Source organism: Motacilla alba, chromosome 1 (genome assembly GCF_015832195.1).
Source record: "Motacilla alba alba isolate MOTALB_02 chromosome 1, Motacilla_alba_V1.0_pri, whole genome shotgun sequence".
In the NCBI taxonomy this organism is placed as follows: domain Eukaryota; kingdom Metazoa; phylum Chordata; class Aves; order Passeriformes; family Motacillidae; genus Motacilla; species Motacilla alba.
The window spans coordinates 38,471,768-38,491,140 of record NC_052016.1 but is presented as its reverse complement, the minus strand read 5'-3'; the positions used below and the strand labels follow the sequence as shown (position 1 = coordinate 38,491,140).

Here is a 19,373-nt window from a genome sequence, read left to right as displayed (position 1 = left end):
CTCTGAAAGCATCAGCCAGAATGGAACTGGCTTGGAACAGGAATTCCTCAAGAGGACTTGTGCTGCCAGCCTAGGCTACAAAAGGATCCATGGGGAGCTGCTGGTTACCTGAGTGGAGGCAAAACCCCCATAGGCATTTTGCTGCCGTGTCAGCCACGCCACAATGCCAGCTGCAGTTGTCATGTCACCCGCGTGTACCCGTGGTTTGGAGAGGTACGCCAGGAGCACATAGGCTGTCAGCTCTATGTCCACTGACTGAGTGCCAGGCCAGAAGTCTGTGGAAGCTGGAGAGCTTGGCTTGGGGCTCCAGTGGATTTGTCCTCCTGCAGAAGGAAAAAGATTATGAAGGCTATTTAGGGAGGACATAATTTGGGTTTCAGAGGAAACAAACCCCACAGTGCTTTCAGGGCTCCTTCAGTACATTCACTATACTCAGGCCAGGATTGCTTTCTTGAATTTATTCTTCAAGACTTCACCTTGTTTTAGCTCACAGACTCCTACTTCCTCCTTCAAAGGGATCTTGAAATCCTCCAGTCTGAGGAAACTATTTCTAAGTCACTCTCACAGTTTGTGAAACTCCTTATTGTATTTTCAGTCACACAATGCAGTTACTTCACAAATACAAGGAGTATCTATAAATACATATATAATTTTCAACTGCTGTAGCTGGGCACACATTGGTCCAGAGTCCCAGCTACCAGCACCTGATTTGATAGCCTGTTCCTCCAGTTTGTACAGCAGCTCCTGGGTTGTCTCATAGTCCCCAGCCAAGGCAAAGGCATAGGCCAGCAAGGCTTCTGTGTAGATGTTGGTGATGTTGTGAACCACCTTCTGCAGGCAGCGGAGAGTATTCTGCATCAGCTTGCCCTGTGTTGGGAGGAGACATGTGCCAAACTCTGATAGGGGTGAAATAGGGGGCTGGGGCTCTCATTCCAGGGAGCCACACTATATCTTCCCAATGTAACTCCAGAGAAATCCATTAATTTACAGACTGTCTTCAGAAAACAGGCAGTGGAGCCCTGGTGTGCACTGGGAGCCATTGCCACCAAGCACTACTGCTGCATCAGGCCAGTTTCACAACACTGGCTCTTTTGAGGAATGACTTCACCATTTGACCAAACATTGACTCACTCCCAGAAGTTCCCTCCCAGTTCATGGCCTGGAGAAGACCAGAATCACAAGCTGCCATACCCCCATGGTGTGCCCAGGAGAGCAGGAGGGAGCAGGAGGGAGCTGAGCATGCTCACCTGCAGTGGCAGACCCATCTCCAGCAGTGCTGCAGCAACATAGGCCCCCAGAGAGACTTCATCATCCATGCTGCCCTGTGAGGGGAACACATCTTTCACTCTTACAGGGTGTTAGGAGGGCCCACTCCTCTGAAGGAAAAGGATTCCTCTCATGTTTTCCCTCTCTTTAGGACTTGCACAGGTGGCAGAATGACTATCTAGGATCCTTTGGGGTCCCACAATCTTCTGCTGTCAAAAATCTCTCCAGGCATTCCCCAGCAGTGCTACCTGCCCTGGCCCACCATTACCTTTAGGGAGGAGTGAAAAAAGGTCCCTTTGGTGGCAAAGCAGCCACTGGGGAGCTGGTTTTGCTCTAGCCAACGTAGGCCATCCTGGATGTTCTTGTCATCTACGTAGATATATTTTCTGGCTTGGCCAAAATTCTTGAGTACAAAAGCTGTCAACCTAGGAAGAGGATGAGTTGGGAGAAAAAGAGGCAAACAAAAAAAAAGGCAAAGAGACAGTCAGAGAGGTCTCTTGGTGCTTGTCTCTGAACTAGTGACATCGTGGGGGTGCAAAAAAGAGTAAGTTTCATGAGGAAAGTCAATCTAAAAGTGGAAATGTTCCACAGGACCCTCTCCAGTGGCTCCTCTCCCTGCCCCTGTCTCCACAGATGTATTACTTACATATTACTTAGTGCTTTACCCAGTAATTTCACAGGTGGAAACCCTCCCACTCCTTCTACTTTTACCTGTTCCACTTCATCTCCTCCAAATTACTAGAGAAAATCTGGAATTCCCCATTTTCTTCCTTTCTCCATTCATCTTAGCCAAGCACCATAGGTGTAAGTTGGGCCAAGACAGCTCCTCTCCACTCACTAAGGAGAGGATTTTTTATTCCTCTCAACTGATTTTTTTCCAGATATGTGTACCCCTCTTGACTGCCAGGTCACCAGTAGCATGACCTGATGTTGTCTGTGGGCCAACAGCAGGGGCATAGAGACAAAAAAAAAAAAGACCTTTCATTCCCACATATTTGCTGTTACACTTTCCCAGAAACTCTGCTGCCCCTCCTGACTGCTTTTTCGAGTGGCTCAAGTGCCTCAGTCTCTCCCCGTCAGAGAGTTCCTTCTGTCTCCATCCCAAAGAAGGAACATCTTGTCAGCCTTCTCAAATCCATTAGGTGTTCTGACCCAGACAGGAAATATCAGAAGTGAGGGATGTTTTCAGTGCTTACCAAGTGTTTCCTTCTCCATCCTTCTGCCCAAAGAAACTGTAGGAGCCATCTCTGTGCTTGTAAAGAAGTTGTGTCTGATACCCTGGGGAGATGGGAACGGTGATTAATATGGCACAGTAACACAGGGGGAACAGTGCTGACAAAGTGGGTGCAAGGGCAAGAGTTAGTGGTATGTTGGACACAGGGGAAGGCAGAGGGGCCAGGTGGCTCTGTTGCACTCACCACTGCGCAGGAATCCTGTTGCCCTGTCCTTGATCTCAGGGCTCAGCTGCCTCGTCTTCTCCAGGTACTGCAGCACATAGACAACGGGGGCAAACAGCACCATGTTCTGCTCCCCACAGCCGTGGGGCAGCTGCACCAGATGGTCCAGGTTCTGCAGTGCCATCCCCATGAGGTCACCTATCCAAGCGTGTAAAAAACAAAGAAGGTGTAAATATTATTTGAGGTGCCTTTTCAGCCAGGCAGGGGGTAACAGTGCTTTATCTTAGCAGGGGGAAAGCACTGGAGAAATGAGGAAAGAGAAGTAAATAACTGAGTGCAAGATGGAGAGTGGTGACTGTTTTGCCTCTTTCCAGCTTGGCATCATGACAACTGTATGGAGTCCCTGGAGCTAAGTTCCCCTTATCAGCTTTTGCATTCTGAAGAGCTCCAGCTATAACAAATACTGTTTGTAAAAGGCTGTCAGCAGAGCTGCACCTGCTCAGTCTGTGTCATATAGACAAGCAAATGTAACAGCACTCAGGGAAAGGTTGAAATGCCAGGTCTTTAGCCAGGCCTGTTTTACCCAACCATATGCCAAGCATCAAAATGTGAGGAAGCCAGCAGGGGTGCTAGTCAGATGGTGTGAAGGTGTCCATACATCCTCCAGCCAGTCAGAAAAGCCTTGTGTTCTTTCCTCTGTTGGGGCTCTGCTGCAAAATATTCATGGCTACTTATGCCAGGCCTGGCCTGGCACCAGTTCTGGCCTGCAGTACCAATAGATATATTTAATGGTAGGTATGGCCAGCCCCAGTAGCCTCTCCAAAGTGCTCCTTTGTAACTTTATAATGCTGAGAAAGATTTCTTCTCTCCAGGAGCTTCTGCTGTAGCATGGTTTTGAGCTTTACTGTTTGTCTCTACACAGAAAAAACCAAGGTCCAAAGTCTCTGCTCCAAGGTCCTAGCTAGAAAAAGAAGGATTATTGTCCTGTGCAGATTACTCTTCCCATGAAAGACAAAAATCTATAAGCCTGGTGTTTGCAGGGAATAGAAACACAGCATCCTCTCTTCTGGGCAGTTTCATGTCAAGTGGATCCTCTGACACCAAGTTAAGCCTTGCTCTGACACAGACCAGCAGTCTGTGAGCCCACAGTAGAAGTCACTTACCTGTGATGGAAATGGAAGCCCTGGCAGATGCCTTTATTACATTGTCAGGGAGGCGAAGGGACACGGGTTCCTCAGCCACGTTTCCTGGTAACAGCAGGATAAAAGGTGTAGCATGAAAAACCAAGCCCCTAACTGGAGAGACAAAACTGCCCCAGGAAAGTGGGACACTGCCTACATCCTGCTCACACCGACTGTCCTGCTCATTGCACCAAGGCACATTGCCTGGAATCTTTTCAGATTAGGCCGTACATGAGAGCTGCTGGTGGGGCCAAGGGCCCACCAAGCTTCACTTCAGCTCAATTCATTGCACTTCAGAGGGCTCACAAGAATCACAGCTGGACATCGCTCTAGGGAGGACATCCTGGCGAGACGCGCAATGCTGCAGGGATTGGGAGGGTTAGAGCATCTCTCACTAGTGACTGTCAAGCCCCAGGAACATCCAAGGGTTGCACTGTGGGAAGGAGACTACAGAGCAGGATTTTGCCACTTATACTCAACAGTAAATTCATGTAGGACAGCACATGTGGGAGTAATGTTTCTTATTCATTCATGGCTGATAGGAAGTGAAATTTCCTATGTGAAAAATAATTTCAAAACTTTCTGTCATGAGACCTCCCACAGTTTATTTCTACTTTCAGGTGTACTTATTTCAGGCTGCAGAGCCCGTTGAGGCTGTGCACATACCTCGTCTCTGGCACATACCTCCTCTTGGGCACAGAAGGGAGCTGTAGGACTTCTCCACTAACACACCCTCTGGCTGCCAGGGCACAAGCATGCACGTGGGACATGGAGAAACAAAAATACACATAAAATTCCCAAATGACATCAGCATTTCAGAGAAAGTTCAAGTCTGAATTCTGAGGTCAGGGACTCCACCCTCCTCCTTTTTGGCAGGTCTGCCTGCTTCACTGCTCAAAGGATCAAGAGTTAGCCCAAGGGACAGGGCTCTCTGGCCAGTGAGCACGTACAAAAGCTCAGGTACAGCATGAAAAGCAGGGAAAGGTACAGGGAGAACACAGACATGGGAATGCAGCTCAAGAAAGAGTACTGCAAGAACAGGCTTGTCTAGGTCCTGGGAGAAATAAAGTGAACTAAGCCACAGCTTTGGTATTCTGTTGCTGGCCAAAATTTGAGGTGATAAAACTATTTAGCCCACCTCAGCCTGCCTTCCCCCTTGGACAGGGATGAGGCTGTTCTCATACTGACCTGGACCAGCAAGTGTTTGGTCAGTGTGTGCCTCCCCCTCACAGCAGCTGGCAAGGGCTTCCTGCCCCCACACCGTGACGTGGTGTCCAGTACCTCTGTCCTCACTGAGATGTTCAGAGTCCCTAGCAAATAAATTCAACAGAGTCCTTTTCTTATTCCTGTGGCCAAATGGAGTAAATTTTCTTTGACCAATAGTGGCCTGAGATACTTTGGGTTGTTGGTCTTCATGGCCTCCGTGGTTTGGCCAGTAAAGGTGAGCCAGCCAGTGCTGACAGCTTGTTCAGACACCCTGAGCATGAGAAAACTCAGTAACATCTCACCAGCAGTGATTTCACTGCACTGCAATATGACTTAAAAAACAGAGGGTTCAGCAGCCCTTGGACCCCAGCATACCCTTCCCATTGCATATGAAGCACAGGACCAGCAAAACAAAATTGCCCCACCCACACCCACACAGCCTCCTCCTCCTCAGCTGGTCCCACAGCCCTCTCTTCAGGAGTTCCTTCCCTCTCTGGTGAGTCTGTCTATGAAGAGAGAAAGAAAGAAAACATAACGGACTGCATGTTTGCCCCATTAAGGACAAACTTTAGGATTCAGAGGAAACCTGAATTCAGAGGAAACCTGAATTCAGAGGAAACCTGAAGTTCTCTACCAACTTCTCTGGACCTCTTACACTCTTTCACTTCAGTTTTAGGGCTCTCCATCACCAGTCCCTTTTTGCTGCCATACCCAGTTGGACTGCTGTCACATTCCACATGAAGGTCTTGGACTCCTCTGCACACAGACACTCCTTGTCCCTGCAAGTCTGACATGGCTCCACCTGGAAGTCTGAGGATTTAGCCAGGGCCACCTGGATCTGCGGGAATGACAGATGCAGGTGAGTGACTGGGCAGCTAGGTGAGATGGCTTGGCACAATGAGCTCTAAAACTGGAGGGCACAGTAGGCCTGTCCCACACAGTGTTAACTGTGGCACAGGCACACACCTGTATGCACTGCCGCAGGTAGCTGAAGACAGTGGCTTTTATCAGGAAGGTCTCTCCACGGATAACGGAATATGGCAGTGCCACGTCCACAAAGAAGGGCTGAACTGTTCTGAGGCTCGTGGTTGGGGCAAGGCCAAACCCCCTCCCAGCCAAGCAGAACATCTTGACTTTCCACTCTGCAGCAGCAGCAGGTGCTGTGACTGAGACATTCCTGCTGCCATTGGAGCTGAGAGGAAGACAGAATTTGCATGAGGAGATTCATCTGCTAGTGGAGAGGAAAGGAGGTGCAATGAGGAGTGCTCATGGCCCTGCTGAGGGAGGTGGCACAGGTCCTCATGCTTGGATCAACCTCTGCTGTATTGACAATGACTTTTGTTCCAGTGGCTCACAGCAAGGCATTTCTCAGCAATTTTCCCCTAGAGCCATAAACCCTCTTTAAATGCCATCAGTAAAGGTTTTATGTCCTTCTTCAGAGCAAGACACTGCCCAAGCATTCCAGCTCTGTACACTCATGGTGGTTTGGTCTGGAAGTGTACTCCTGTTCCTTAAATCTGTGTACACTTCAGTTCTGCACCTCAAAGTCTACTAGTCTGACACTTTACAAATGCAGAGAAGAACCACATAATTTTCATGCAGAGGTCTCTTTGCACCTCTTTTACACAAACTCAAGGCAGCCAAGTCTCTACAGCAAAGGGTCATCCTTCTGTCCATTTGTAAAGTCAGGAATCACTTACCCAACAGAGTACACATTCCAGATCCAAGTTTCAGGGAAATAGTGGTGAGATCTTCTGTGAGTTGTAAATTGGGGTTCTTCCTCAGTGATTCTTTGGACTTCTGTAGAAGGCATCCCTGAAGAAAAGAATAAGGAGTCCCACCAGAGTGGGAGAGGTGAATTCTGCCAACCAGTCTTGCAGTGGGGCTGGAGGCAAAGCCAGGAGTAAGAGAGATATAGGAGAGTCTGGCAGAGGAAAGCACAAGGGACTGGACTGATTCCATGGGAGAGATTAGAAATAAAGGGGGAAAAAGAGTGATAGCGGGAGAAGCAGCTTGCAGTGAGCTGATTGCAAGGTTTCCAAGACTTGCTTAGCCAAAGCCCTTTCCTGGCCTGAGCCAGAGTTTTTGCTTATGAGACTAAGAACCCCCAGAGAGCCATTTTAACCAACACTTGTATAATTCTGTGAGTAACAGAACTGTTTGCTTGCTGCACAAAGCTCACATTCCACAGCAAGCAATGGTTTAAATACAGGCAGGCAGGTGAGCCAGCTTAGTACAGTTATCAAGTGCAAACTGAGACACAGGGGAAGAACATGAAGCCACATGTCTCTGTGGCTACAAATGGGGACAGAAGCTGGGTCTCAGTACAGCCTGAGGAATGGGAAAACACTGGGAAACAGATCTTAGGCCCCACTTGGGTTTGTCTGTGAGGAAAGGGAGTGTCATCCTTTAGTGTCAGGGAACATCCAGGTAGTGACATTCTTCAGAGCCCTTTTTTATGGGGACTGGGTTGCTCCTACTGAGTCTGGTGGACTGTGGCAGCAACACCCGGTACCCCTAAGAGACAACATCCACCACCAACAAACCCCAAAGCTCTCATGTCCCAGGTAGGCTTAAAGTGCAGCTCACCTATGATTGGCTTCACCATGCGACGAGAGCATTGAGAGGGCTTCCTGATTGCAAGGTTTGAGAAGATTTTCAGTCCCATGTTCTATTAGGAAAAGAGGGAGGGCAGGGGAGGCAGAAAAGCATCTGTGAGTGGGGAAGACTGACTGCTGCTCTTCAAATTACTCTGGAAACCGTGAGGGTCAGGACAACCCAGTGCTCAGGCAGCCTAGAGCAGCACTGGCCCAAGCAGACACAGTGCTGAGGAAAGCATGAAGGAGATCTGCCCTAAAGACACCAAGAGGTCTGCCTGGGACCTCTTGTGGCAAAGAGCAGCTAAGAACTAAGCCATGACAACAACCTGTGGTCTAATGCTTGGGATCACTTCCTGTCTCTCTTTTCTCTAATACTGTAGACAAACAGTACACAGCCCAGGAACTCAATCCTCATTCCCATTCAAGTGAAAAAAAATGGAATTTGATGGTCCAGGATTTCATCACCTTGTTTTGTGCACATGTGGAGGGAAATACAGGTATTCCTACTCAATGGGGTTGTACATCTTTTGAGACAACACAGTTCAGTTGGGGCAGACAGAAGAGTCTGTCTGGAGGAGGAAAAGCCCTCTCAGACTGCTGGGGGAGAAAATACCTCTGATGCTCATAATGGCAACAGCTCTGGGAAACATCATGAGGTGATTACCCGGAAGAGGTTGAAGATGTCAGGCTGAAAGATATGTTGTGGCCTTCCTCGTAGCAGAGACGACAAGGACTGAGGCTGCACACAGCGATCTGAATGCTCTTCTACTTGGGCAGGGTATCCACGTTGGTAGGCAGCAGGGAACAAACCATAGACCTAGGCAAACTCACAGGCAGGGAAGGATTGGGCAAGGAGCAGATACCTCCAGGTGATTCACTCCATCTTCCCCTAGCATGCACATCAGTTCCTGTCTTTCTTCCTAGGCAGGCCCTGCTTTCTCTTTCACACACAGACCTCCTTACACATTGGCCTCCAGCTCCCCTTGCCACAGCCCCTGCCTGACTCTCCCAGCTCATCCATCACTCCCAAGGTTTTGCCTGGTTGCACAGACACTCACCATTTGGCTGGTCAGCTCACGGTCTAATCTGGTGGAGAACATGTTTTCATCCACTGCCTGGACTGCACACAGGGAGCCGGGCACTGCCTGCAGCTGGAGCTGCACTGCTGACCCTGCCTGGGCTTCTTTACCTGGGAATCCTACCTCGACCTGGAGCAACACACCAGGAAAGGAATATGAAAAAGAAAGAGGTGTGAGGAGGGTGACAGACAGCACAGACAGAAAGAGGAAGACTAGCTCGAATCTCCCCTGCTCAGCCACTGCTATCAGAAGTGACTGCTCAAACTTTCCTGGTCCCTGGGCACTGTGCTGCAGATACCCCTTCCATCTCTTCTCCCCAGTTCTCTCTTGGAAGGATCTGAGGGTCTCCTTCCCTCAGGCATCCTGACTCCTGTTCATCAGCTCTCCCCCAGCCACAGAGGTGAGTCTCACCTGGTTTTGGAAGCACAAGGCAACATCCAAACGGATGCTGTCAGCTGTGACCCCTCCGTTGGGGAAGATGGCATACACCACTAAGGAAGGTGACGGGGACAAGTCGGCAGTGAAGGTCAAAGGGATGGAGAACGAGCCCTTCAACACTGAAGAAGGAAAGGCAGAATATTTTCACCATAGGCCCACCAACACCTCCTTCTTCCCTTCTTCTTTTTGTGCTATATAATCTCAGAATGTCAAACCAATTCGTGCTGCTGCACTGTCTGCCCTCTCCCTCCATTCTCTGACCCTATGTATTCCATCTTCCCCTACGTCATCCCAGTCTCTCTTCCTGTCACTGTTTATTTCTGTCTTTTTGCCCTCTTCCATCTGACACAACTGCTTCCTCAGCCTCCTTCTGTCCCGTTTGCTGACTGCTCCAGACCTACAGATTGAGGGAATTTGGGAGAAACTCTGGCAATTCTCATGTACAACCTAGAAACCAACTCCTTCCATTTCTTTGCCACAACTTACTATTCAGTTTCCCGATCTGGATATTCCTCTGGCCCCTGACAACAATTCCAGACTTGCCAGTGACCTGCAGGAAGGACATGAGATGAGCAGACTGCTGCTTGCCACCAGAGTGCATCCACACTTACTTGCTCTCAAAAGCAAAATAAAGCCCCCAAAATCAACTGTGGGCTCAATCCAATCCCAGACTTGAGGAGATTTGCAGTTGAGACACAGGAGTCTCTGGTCTAGTCTGTTCAGTGAGGACAATGTATGGGTAGTGGGTTCACTGAACAGACCAGAACAGACCAAAATCCATTTCCCCTGACCAGTTGTTTGAGAACCAGAGTGAAAAAGGGATAGCCCACCAGTTTTAAAGGGAGAATAAACTTCCAGCTGAAGCCTTGGCAGAGGCTAAGGGGGTGATGGGCTACAAAGACAGAAACCTCCTCCTATCCATGGAGGTGACTGGAGCCCCAGCACCAGGATCGTGGTGTGGCCAGGCCAAGCCCTACCAGATGTAGCATTCACCAGCTCCCTGAGAACAAGGTTTAGCTGTCATCCCTCCAGGGATGACCTAAATTATATCCTCTGCTTTTCACTGAGGTCTGGTCCTGTCAGTGCAGCCTTTCCCCCCAGGTTGTCTACTACCCTTACTCACATAATATGCAAAACTTATACGGCTGGTGTCTTCTCCCAGGTCATCCCTGCTGAGAGTGAAGGTCACCTGGACATTCTGCTTCAGCCCACAAGGCAATGTCTCCATGGGTGGGTGTATGTCCAGGAAGCTCTTGGTTGTCACATGGAACGGCTGCAGGTGATGGTAAGCGTTGGTGTAAGTGAAGTCAGGCCTTCGAGGAGTGCGCATGAACTCCTCCAGTGTGAACCTCCCCTGAAAGGGCACAGAGACACACAGAAATGAAGAGTTCATGCTTCAGTGCTTTGTTAGGCTGTCATCAGCTTGGTTTGGGAAAGGCTGTTGGCTTGGTGCCTTCCAGCTGGCTCTGTGCAGAGCTGTGTGGTGAGCCCAGGCCTGAGGTGGCAGGGGGGCTGCAGGGCAGGAGGGGGAAGCACAGGCAGAGCTCAAAGACTCTCACTTTCCATATGCAGAGGTGGTGTTTACCTCCAGAGAGACTGATGAGCTGTTCCAGGCAGTAGTGTCGAGGTTGAACGATGCTATTCCACTGTCATCTGTGATGTATGTTTTGATAAAGCGACGCCTCATGAACCTTATCACAAGATAAACTTTCCTGTTCTTCATACCAGTTCCATAGTGATCCTGAACCTTAATCTGGTGACAACAGGGTGAGGCAGGAAAGCCAAAGTCAGATATTTCTTCCAATGTCATACCCAAAACCTTCCTATCTCTGACAAGCATAACCTTCCTGCGTAGATCACCTACAGACTTCAGTCTGGCCCCAAGAAGACAGGAGAATTGCACAACTCCCTCCTCTCTAATGTGAGGCTGAGCATGGTTCAAATCTGTCTGCTCCAAAAGGTATGTGTGGCTAGAACATGAGGAGTTTCTCTCCTAGCCAACAGCTGAGACATCCTTGCATCCCAGCACCCCTGCTGAGACACCACTCACTGCTCTCAGCAGACACTGGAGATGCAAATACAACAGAGAACCTCAAATGCAGCAACTGCAGCTACACTGTCAAGCAATGAAACACAGTGCAAGGTAAAGTACATTTGAGGAGCAGGAAATGCTTTAGGTCAGCTAGATTTACCAGATGTCTTATTCCTTGGCAAATGAGAGAGAGCAAAAAAGCAAGGGAAGAAAATCACCTTCCCCCTGTATGGTACTCCAGGGATGTAATATTCATTGGGTGTCTCAAATACTGCCCTTGCAGCTGTCCTGGAGATGAGGATTTGGCTGGAGGTGTTGATCCGCACCCCTGTTGGAATGCAGAGTGCAAGGGAAGCAGGATCAGTACGAGAGGTGACTACTGCACTGCAGTTTAATCTCACTTTATTATTCCCAGCCCCTCTTAGCAGTGTCTGTAACTTCCTTCCCAAAACCAGCATTCTTCAAGGTTTGGAGGCTGCTCCTGTGGCAGCTCCTTCTTTAGTTAAGCTGTCTGCAAGCCTCTTTGTAGCCTCATGGACCCACACCACTCATTCAGCTCCCAGCCACTCCTCATCCTCCTGCTGGTGGCAGAGTAGCTCTCCATGTCCCGTGATGATCCCAGCAGCAGAGAAGAGGAAAGGAGGATGTGTGCCCTCTCTAATCCTCAAACCCCCAGAATGGTTCCTCTTGCCCCTGTACATTCCCTGCTGAGCCCCTGGGTACCTGTGCCCATCTCCAGGAGAGAGGCTTCTGCATAAAGTTTGTTGTCTTCCTCGCTGGGAGTCAGATTGAAGACTGATGTGCTGACAGAAGGGGTGAAACACCCATTGCTTGCCATCTGCAATAGAGAGTGACACGTATTATTTGGGGCTGGGGAGAAGGGAAGGGGCCAGGTATTAGTCATTCTGTCATAACTATCAACTACAACAAATGATAATGCAGAACTCATTATACACTGGAACATGTTCCCCAGGGAGGTGGTGGATGCTCCATTCCCGGAAACGTTCAAGGTCAGACTGGAAAGGGCTCTGAGCAGTTCATTCTGCTCATTCAGCCCTTGACTGCATCCTCTGTGGCGCTTCTCTACTGCCCATATACCTTCCAGGATTTTACTCACGGGACCGCTGTATTCCCTACAGATGTCCTTGCTGGCATTCTGGGGCCACCTCCTTGCTTTTTGGCACAGAGTCACGTGCACGGTCCCTCGCACTGCTTTCCCAAAACTGTACCTGCAGGGAGAAGACCAGAGGAGCTCCTGGGCAGAGGCACTGCCTGCTCTGTCCAGGACATCACACAGGTGCCTTTTGTGACACAGGTCTTACTGCAGCTGGCAAGCAGGCTGGCACAAATCAAAATAAAGTACTCTGAGTACTTTGGGAGTGCAATAGCATGGTCTGGCATCCAACAGATGCAGAAACAAAGGAATAGATGCAGAAACAGATAGGGACAGACCCACACTCTCTGGAGCTCTCCCACTTCTGGGCACTTGCTATCCTGGAATTGTAGGCAGACACGCAGAGTGCATCTGATTTATCTACTTGGTGAAGATATTAGTTTTCAGAGGAAAGCAGCAGAAATGGGTGTCCCTGCAGACAGCAAATTGCAGTAATAGAGCCACAGAGTGACTTCAGACTTGCCTCACTATGGGCTTATCTCATGATCAGGGCTCTTGTTTCCATCATCAGACCTGCCCTGCTGATTTAGACATTTAGGTATTTCCTCTGCCTGCTTTGCTGCCTTTTCTTGCTTTGACTCCTCTCTGACTTGCCCCTTGGAGCAATGCTCCTGACAGTATCAGTAAAAAGATGTCATCTGTGACCCATCCTGGTGATGTAGTGTGCACTATTTACTACTACAGCCTCATATGACCTGATTGTAACTGTCCCAATTAATGAGAAATTATGTCAGACCAATCAGTGGCAAAAGAGACACCAAAAGTCTCCAGACAATGCAGCCCCAAATACAAATGAGCTTACTGGATTTTGAGTGCTTTTGAGTTCATTGTCCTCCTTTTTTTGAGTTTGTACTTTGTGTCAGAGTTTCTGCCCTCCTTCCCACCCTCATCTGCTCACTTTTTGCTGATAACCATGTAATTAGAGACATTTATCTACTGCTTCTAAGAAGGTAATAAGTTCAGTAGCAGGTAAGTGAGAAGGAAAGGCATAAACTCCTAAAGAAATGCCAGCCCCTTCTCCTTTACCTCCACATCTCTGTCCCATATCTGGTAAGTATTTTACCCACATAAGATCTTTCAATGCAGGACAGACACATCTTCGAGAGGAGGGTATCTGTTGCCCAGGGCAAGTGTCCCTATTGCTGGATGTTCTCTCTCATGTGTGGCTCAGGTACCTCTTCCCCAAGGAAGAACCTATTAGCTTGACTCTTGAACTATTTGAACAGAATGGCTCTGTTTGACCCTTCTTGAGCCACCTCTCTTTGATGGATTGAAAAGACAGGAGACATATGGAAGGAGAGACACAGTTTTGATGGAATTTTTCCCTTCCCCTGAACATTCTCCTTACCTGCCACACACTTGCAGTGGGAAGGTTTTATCTGAAGCATAAATCTGAGCTGGTCCTTCGAAGAAAACATCAAACTTTTGCAACACTGGAACAAAAACCTCAGAGTTACTCCATCAAGGGCAGAAGACTACCTGGGCACAGGATCACAAAAGGGAAGAGTATGTTCCCATGAAGGAACAAGTTAATGAGGTAAAACCAAGCATTAATTAAAAACAGAGAAACAAAAGAAAGAATCCTGGTTTTTTTTTCCAACAGTCTTGCAGAGGTCTTTCGTGTATTCTCAATCTGCCAGAAGGCACCTTCTCCAGGAATCTCCAGCACAATCTCTCTTGTGTTCATTTCTGGTATTGCCCATAAATTTGCTCTCAGGCAGTAAACCTTATTTTACAATATTTGGCTTTACATTGTTATACAGACAAGCAAGCAACAAACAAGCAACTTCTTCCATCCCTTCCTTCGTTCTCCTTACCACGTTCCTCCACCTTAAAGGTACTGGAGTGCACTGAGCTGGACTTAAAGGACTGGGTACTGATGGTGTAAGTCCCCAGGGAGAGTTCATCAGCTAACTGGAAAGAGAGATCTGCAATGCCCTGTTTTGGTCTCACATCCAGCCACTGGCCAATGCGGTTTTGGTTGGGGTCCTGCGGTGCAAGGGAAGGAAAGAAGAGGCAGTCATCAGCAATGCTGGCTATTCTCTACCCAGAGCCCACTGGATTCAAAGGCATGTCAGACATTTCAGGGGCTTTCACGGGTTCCTGTTGGCTTTAGCCCAGATGGTGATGCTGGAGCACCAACAGAGGTAAACCCAACCCACACAGGTTTACTCTGCTCTGCACAGCCACGGAAAAAGAAAGTATGGAAGGTTCTGACATTTAGACTCTCCAGTCTCCAGTAAAGATGAACTATAAAAAGTAGCTAAAGCTGGGCCTAAATTCCCGAATGTAGAAATGGATGAAGTCAAACCATTTGTATCATCAAGTCTTGTTAACAAGAAGCATTTGGACAGAGAATATGCATACATAGAGATTAAGAAAAGTTACTTGGTAAGACAGCATGGTAGGTGCTATCCATACTGAAATACCTTTTCTCACAACACCTGAGGAGTCTGGAACACCCACCTGGATTTCCACCATGGAGTACTGCAAAGCAAACAGACAGCACTGTCAAAAACTGGCATGACACAGCAACCTGCATATAAATTTCTCTTACCCACCCAGCCCCTGTACTATGACAAATGTTATGACACAAGAAGCTTGATCCTACTGAAAGCAGGACAACTACTTTGAAATAGTAAAGAATAGTAAAAAATCTATGTTATTCTTCAGATTTGCTTTTAGATCCTTGAATATTTCAGATGCATTTTGATAGGTATTTGACAATGATGAAAGCTAGAATTTGCTCTAATAAAAGGGGAAAGAGTAGGAAGACTCTCAAATATCATCATCCCAAGTTCACAAATATTAAATGTTTTGTAACATATATCCCAATAATTATCAAATCTGCATCACCTATAGGAAGAATACTCAGAAAATCTTCCTTTAAAATCCCGGCATAGGAAGTAAGGCTTAAAGTTATGAATTAATGCTGACTGCAGCTGACAGTAACAGGAAGGGACAAGAGAGGACATCCTTCAGCCCTTCTAGGCCCATTAATTCTCTGTTTGGTCTTATATCACTGCACCTATCATCCAGGAGGCAGTATTGGTGAGGAGCCTCTAATCTGGGATCACAACACCTAAAGAGTCAGGAGCAGGGCTCGGGAGAATAACCAGACTGTAAACATGCAATTGACATGTAATTCACATTATTGATCATTCTAAGCTTAAATACAAGTTATCAGAGGCAGCACAGTTTTCACTGAAATAAAAAAAAAGTGCAGATTAACCTGCTGGTCAACAGCACCCATATTAACTTCAACTCATCTATTTTACAAACTAGATATTATAGCTTCAGTGCTGCAATGCACTCAAGGCTTTATAATAGCTTTGGCTAAACACAATCTCCTTGAATTTTCATCACACCATAAATAACAGTCACAATGTTAATTTGTTTGTACTCACACAGACATCAAGCCTTTACAGTCAAATATGTACATGAACCAATTGTAGGCATAGAAGCAAATGTATTGTTTAGAATTCATTATCTTATAAGATATATGCCTTCCCTTTGGGGAGAAGAAAGGAGTTTTTGATCCTAGGACCTCACCAATAACCCAAGAAAGAGGAAATTAAGTCAGCAATAAATAAGCTGGAAGGATCTTTCCCTTTATTTTAGTCTGGAAGGATTTGGTCCAACTCCCCTAATGTGTGCCCTTCAGTATTTTAATTGTCATGGCATGAATTCCTGTTTGCTCTCCCTAAATTGCTTGAGGGCTGAGGAGTGAAATGGCTATAGCTGCTGGCTGCAGATATAATTGCTTACTGAAGAATGGCACTAGCCTTGCAGTTTCCTGGCCACCGCATATGTAAGTCTCTGGCAACCTCTCACTCCCTTGGCATGGGGACAATGAGCTGCTGCCAGCAGGAAGTCAGTATAATTTGCTTATACTGTTTTCACTCATTTTTTTTTAATGATCACTTCCTGTGAATCTTTCCCCATATTAATTAATTTTTCTTAAAATGTTGCAGTTTGCTTCAGGCTCTCCTGCCACCCTTAGGTGCCACACACTGCACAAATCACTGAGCTTTCCAGAGCTGTGGGAGGGGGATCTTCAAGTCTGGTGATGTCGGTAGACAGCTTTGTCTGATAATTATGCCCATGGCCAGCAACCCACAGACTGGTTCCCAGAAGCCCTGCCTGCTTTTTTGGCAAGGGCAGGTGCACTCAGGTAACTCAGCTAGCTGGGAATGCTGGCACACTCCCCAAATACCATCCAACCCTCCCATCAACCAGCAGGCATCCTACAGCAGCAACAGCAGAGCCGTCAGCCAACAGGAATTGTTGTTCAAATTTGGTTTTCTTGAGGGTTGGCATTGACCACCCTAGGTGGTGAGACTGTCCCAGCCTCCCTGGCATGAGTTGGTAGAGGAAGCAGAACCATCTGAAGCCTGGAGACTTCCTTGCCTCCACTTAGACAGGCTTTACCTTGCTGTTAACGGGAACAAAATCTTCAGTCAGCGTCACAATCCTGAATTTCACTGGAGGGAGAAAATGGAGTAAAGCACATTACAGACAGAGTGCACGTGGGAATGGACCTGCCCTGCACTTGTCTCACCCCAGAATTATAGCTCCACACCCAGCCCATGCCATAGCTCTGCCCCAACCCATGCCTGCCCTGCAGCCCCTCTCACCTCTGCTTGCCCCACTCACCTCTGCTTGCCCCAAACACGTCATCCCAGCCCCACTCACCTCTGCTTGCCCCAAACACGTGGCAGCAGCGCAGCTGCTTCACAATTTAGGGGTTTTCCTGTGGGCTACAGCCAGGGTTACCTTTACATTTCCTTGTCTGCAGTGTAGGCAGACCAGTCTCACCTGGCCCTGGCCAAGATGACCATGTTCAGGTCTGCTCCCTTTTCCAAGCCAGCTCTGCTCCTAGACCATGTCAGGCCTGACCTCCCAGGCCCCTCCTGCTGCTAAAACATGGGATCCCCTCACTGCAGCTCTCCTCTCTGTCCTCATGGAGGCCAGGTAGCATAAAGTGCTCAGCGCTCCACTGACAGGAAATTGGGAACAAAGCCCGGGAGGGTCAAGGCAGGGCCACTGTCAGGGTGCTCTGTGCATTGCTCACCTGTCTGTCCTGGATTATAGATCGGTTTATCCATCTGAATGAAGGTGCCTGTTCCAGCCCTGCGGATCAGGACTTTCTTCTCTTCACTTGCACTGAAGTAGTGGCCATTGGAGATGTGCAGGTGCACAGTGGCCACCTCCTGGCTGTCTGCAGGTCGGGGCACCTGGGACACAAAACATGAGAGCCACTAGGTTAGCAGGCATCAGAGCAGTGCTCTTCTCACTTCAGCTGCACTGCAAGGCCAGGCTCTTTGCCATCTTACTCTGGAGGCCAGCATAGGGTGTCCCCTCAGTGGCCGAAGGCTGTGTCGGTGGAAGCACAGGGAAGCACAAGGCTGAGCAGCTGGGATAGATCTTGGACAAGAGAAAAGAGTCTGTTCTGACACAGAAATTTTGTTTACTCCTTCATGGTTCCACTGTTAGAATCTGCATGGAGCAAGATGGAGAAGACTTAAGGGAAGAAAAGGTCTATGGTGATAAGAATTCTGTTTCCTTGAGTGTGAGGGGCAGAGAGACTGAAATCCTGTCTTATTATCAGTGCAAACTAAGAAAATAAGGATCATGAATTTGGCAAATAAGAAAGATTTATGCTGAGCTTGCGTGTACACCTTCCCATGTCTTTCCTAGTCCTCCAGGGCATTTTCAAGCCCAGAAAGGAAAGCTTGGAAAGAAGCAGACATGAGGGAAGCTGTCTGAGATGAGAGGTCTGACTCTTTCTGCATCACAGATTTGCAAACAACACGCTTGCATCCTCCTCAGGGGAGAGAATGAGCTGCACAACTGCCATTTGGGTGCTTCTAAGCTATCCACCCTCCTCAGACCTTTGCTGCCTGGCCAGGCAGCCTTTCCTCAGTGTGCCACCAGGATATCCCACAGGAAGAGTGCCATGAGGACAGACAAAGACAAGGAGCAAAGCCACCGGGCTGCCACTAAACCCTCCCCATGATTTTGCATTCGCTCCTTTCCATGCCCTCTTATCTTCTGTCTTCCTCATTCCCTCTTTCTTTGCAGAGAGGCAAATGAGCACGTTGTGAGCTGCCAGCTAGGGGTCCCTGCCAGGAATGACTCTGACCTGAAATCTGGTGCACTCGAAGGTCCAGTCATTCCGGACGACCTTGCGGTAGAGGCTGAGGTTGCCAGATGGGTGCGCAAGGGTTAAGGCCACACGGATAGGCTTTTCAACCCCACGAAGGTCCAAGCATGCCCTCTGGGATGAGGGGTAGGGCAGGGCAGCTGGAATGATGATCAGGTACCTCCTGCAGTGGGGGAACAAGATATCATCATATCCCGGGAGCCCTCTCGCCCACTCTTGGCACTAAAAGGCTGGCCTGAGGAAACAGGAGAGTTTGCCATCTCTCTGAAGCTAGGAGGTGCTGCTCTACTGGAGAGGCTGGGACAGATTGCCAGATTGAGAACCTTACACAGGGGGATGGAAGGTGTAGAGTTCACTTCAGATAAATACAAGATGAATACTTTCAGGTGACAGAATAGAATTTGCCCTTCTTGCTTTGACATGGCTCCTCAACTACCCTGACAGCAGGTTGGTTCCTGCTTATCCATCCCCTGCCTTGCAGCCCTTTTCATTTGCTCTTCACTTTATCCTTCACCTTTCCCTTCATCCCACCTCATACTGCACTCCCGCGCTCTTGTTCCCAACACCAGTGCTCTCCTAGTTCTTGTACTGCAGAGATATCCATGGGAGAGGTTCCCACCTCCAAGAGGGCCCTGCATTCACAACAAGGCTCTGCACCCCACCCCGTGTCCAGCCCTTCCTGGTGGTGACTCACAGGGTCCCACACTCTCTCCCTGCTATCTTGGCCCCTCCCTCAGCATTCTTATCAATCACTAGATTTTTAAATGGCACTTACGGTTGTGCCACTATCCCCAGGGTGTAGAGCAGCCAGCTCAGGAGGAAGGGAGTCCACAT

At 48.4% G+C, this 19,373-nt stretch overlaps 1 protein-coding gene across 1 annotated transcript in view; it reads right to left on the bottom strand.

The window, feature by feature from the left end:
• Positions 1–19,373, bottom strand: part of LOC119707870 (alpha-2-macroglobulin-like protein 1) — a 25,606-nt gene extending 6,233 nt beyond the window's left edge. The window contains exons 1-28 of the mRNA XM_038153497.1: positions 19,315–19,373; positions 18,519–18,702; positions 17,448–17,610; positions 16,805–16,857; positions 14,840–14,860; positions 14,191–14,362; positions 13,722–13,806; positions 12,317–12,428; positions 11,923–12,037; positions 11,418–11,527; positions 10,753–10,920; positions 9,612–9,717; positions 9,141–9,286; positions 8,709–8,858; positions 8,315–8,467; positions 7,640–7,721; positions 6,751–6,865; positions 6,017–6,242; positions 5,762–5,888; positions 5,033–5,154; positions 4,529–4,583; positions 3,827–3,910; positions 2,685–2,861; positions 2,463–2,544; positions 1,535–1,691; positions 1,248–1,322; positions 705–867; positions 109–323 (exon numbers count right to left, since the gene is read on the bottom strand). Of these exons, the coding sequence (XP_038009425.1) occupies positions 109–323; positions 705–867; positions 1,248–1,322; positions 1,535–1,691; positions 2,463–2,544; positions 2,685–2,861; positions 3,827–3,910; positions 4,529–4,583; positions 5,033–5,154; positions 5,762–5,888; positions 6,017–6,242; positions 6,751–6,865; positions 7,640–7,721; positions 8,315–8,467; positions 8,709–8,858; positions 9,141–9,286; positions 9,612–9,717; positions 10,753–10,920; positions 11,418–11,527; positions 11,923–12,037; positions 12,317–12,428; positions 13,722–13,806; positions 14,191–14,362; positions 14,840–14,860; positions 16,805–16,857; positions 17,448–17,610; positions 18,519–18,702; positions 19,315–19,373 (3,477 nt within the window). The remainder of the gene's footprint in view (positions 1–108; positions 324–704; positions 868–1,247; positions 1,323–1,534; positions 1,692–2,462; positions 2,545–2,684; positions 2,862–3,826; positions 3,911–4,528; positions 4,584–5,032; positions 5,155–5,761; positions 5,889–6,016; positions 6,243–6,750; positions 6,866–7,639; positions 7,722–8,314; positions 8,468–8,708; positions 8,859–9,140; positions 9,287–9,611; positions 9,718–10,752; positions 10,921–11,417; positions 11,528–11,922; positions 12,038–12,316; positions 12,429–13,721; positions 13,807–14,190; positions 14,363–14,839; positions 14,861–16,804; positions 16,858–17,447; positions 17,611–18,518; positions 18,703–19,314) is intronic.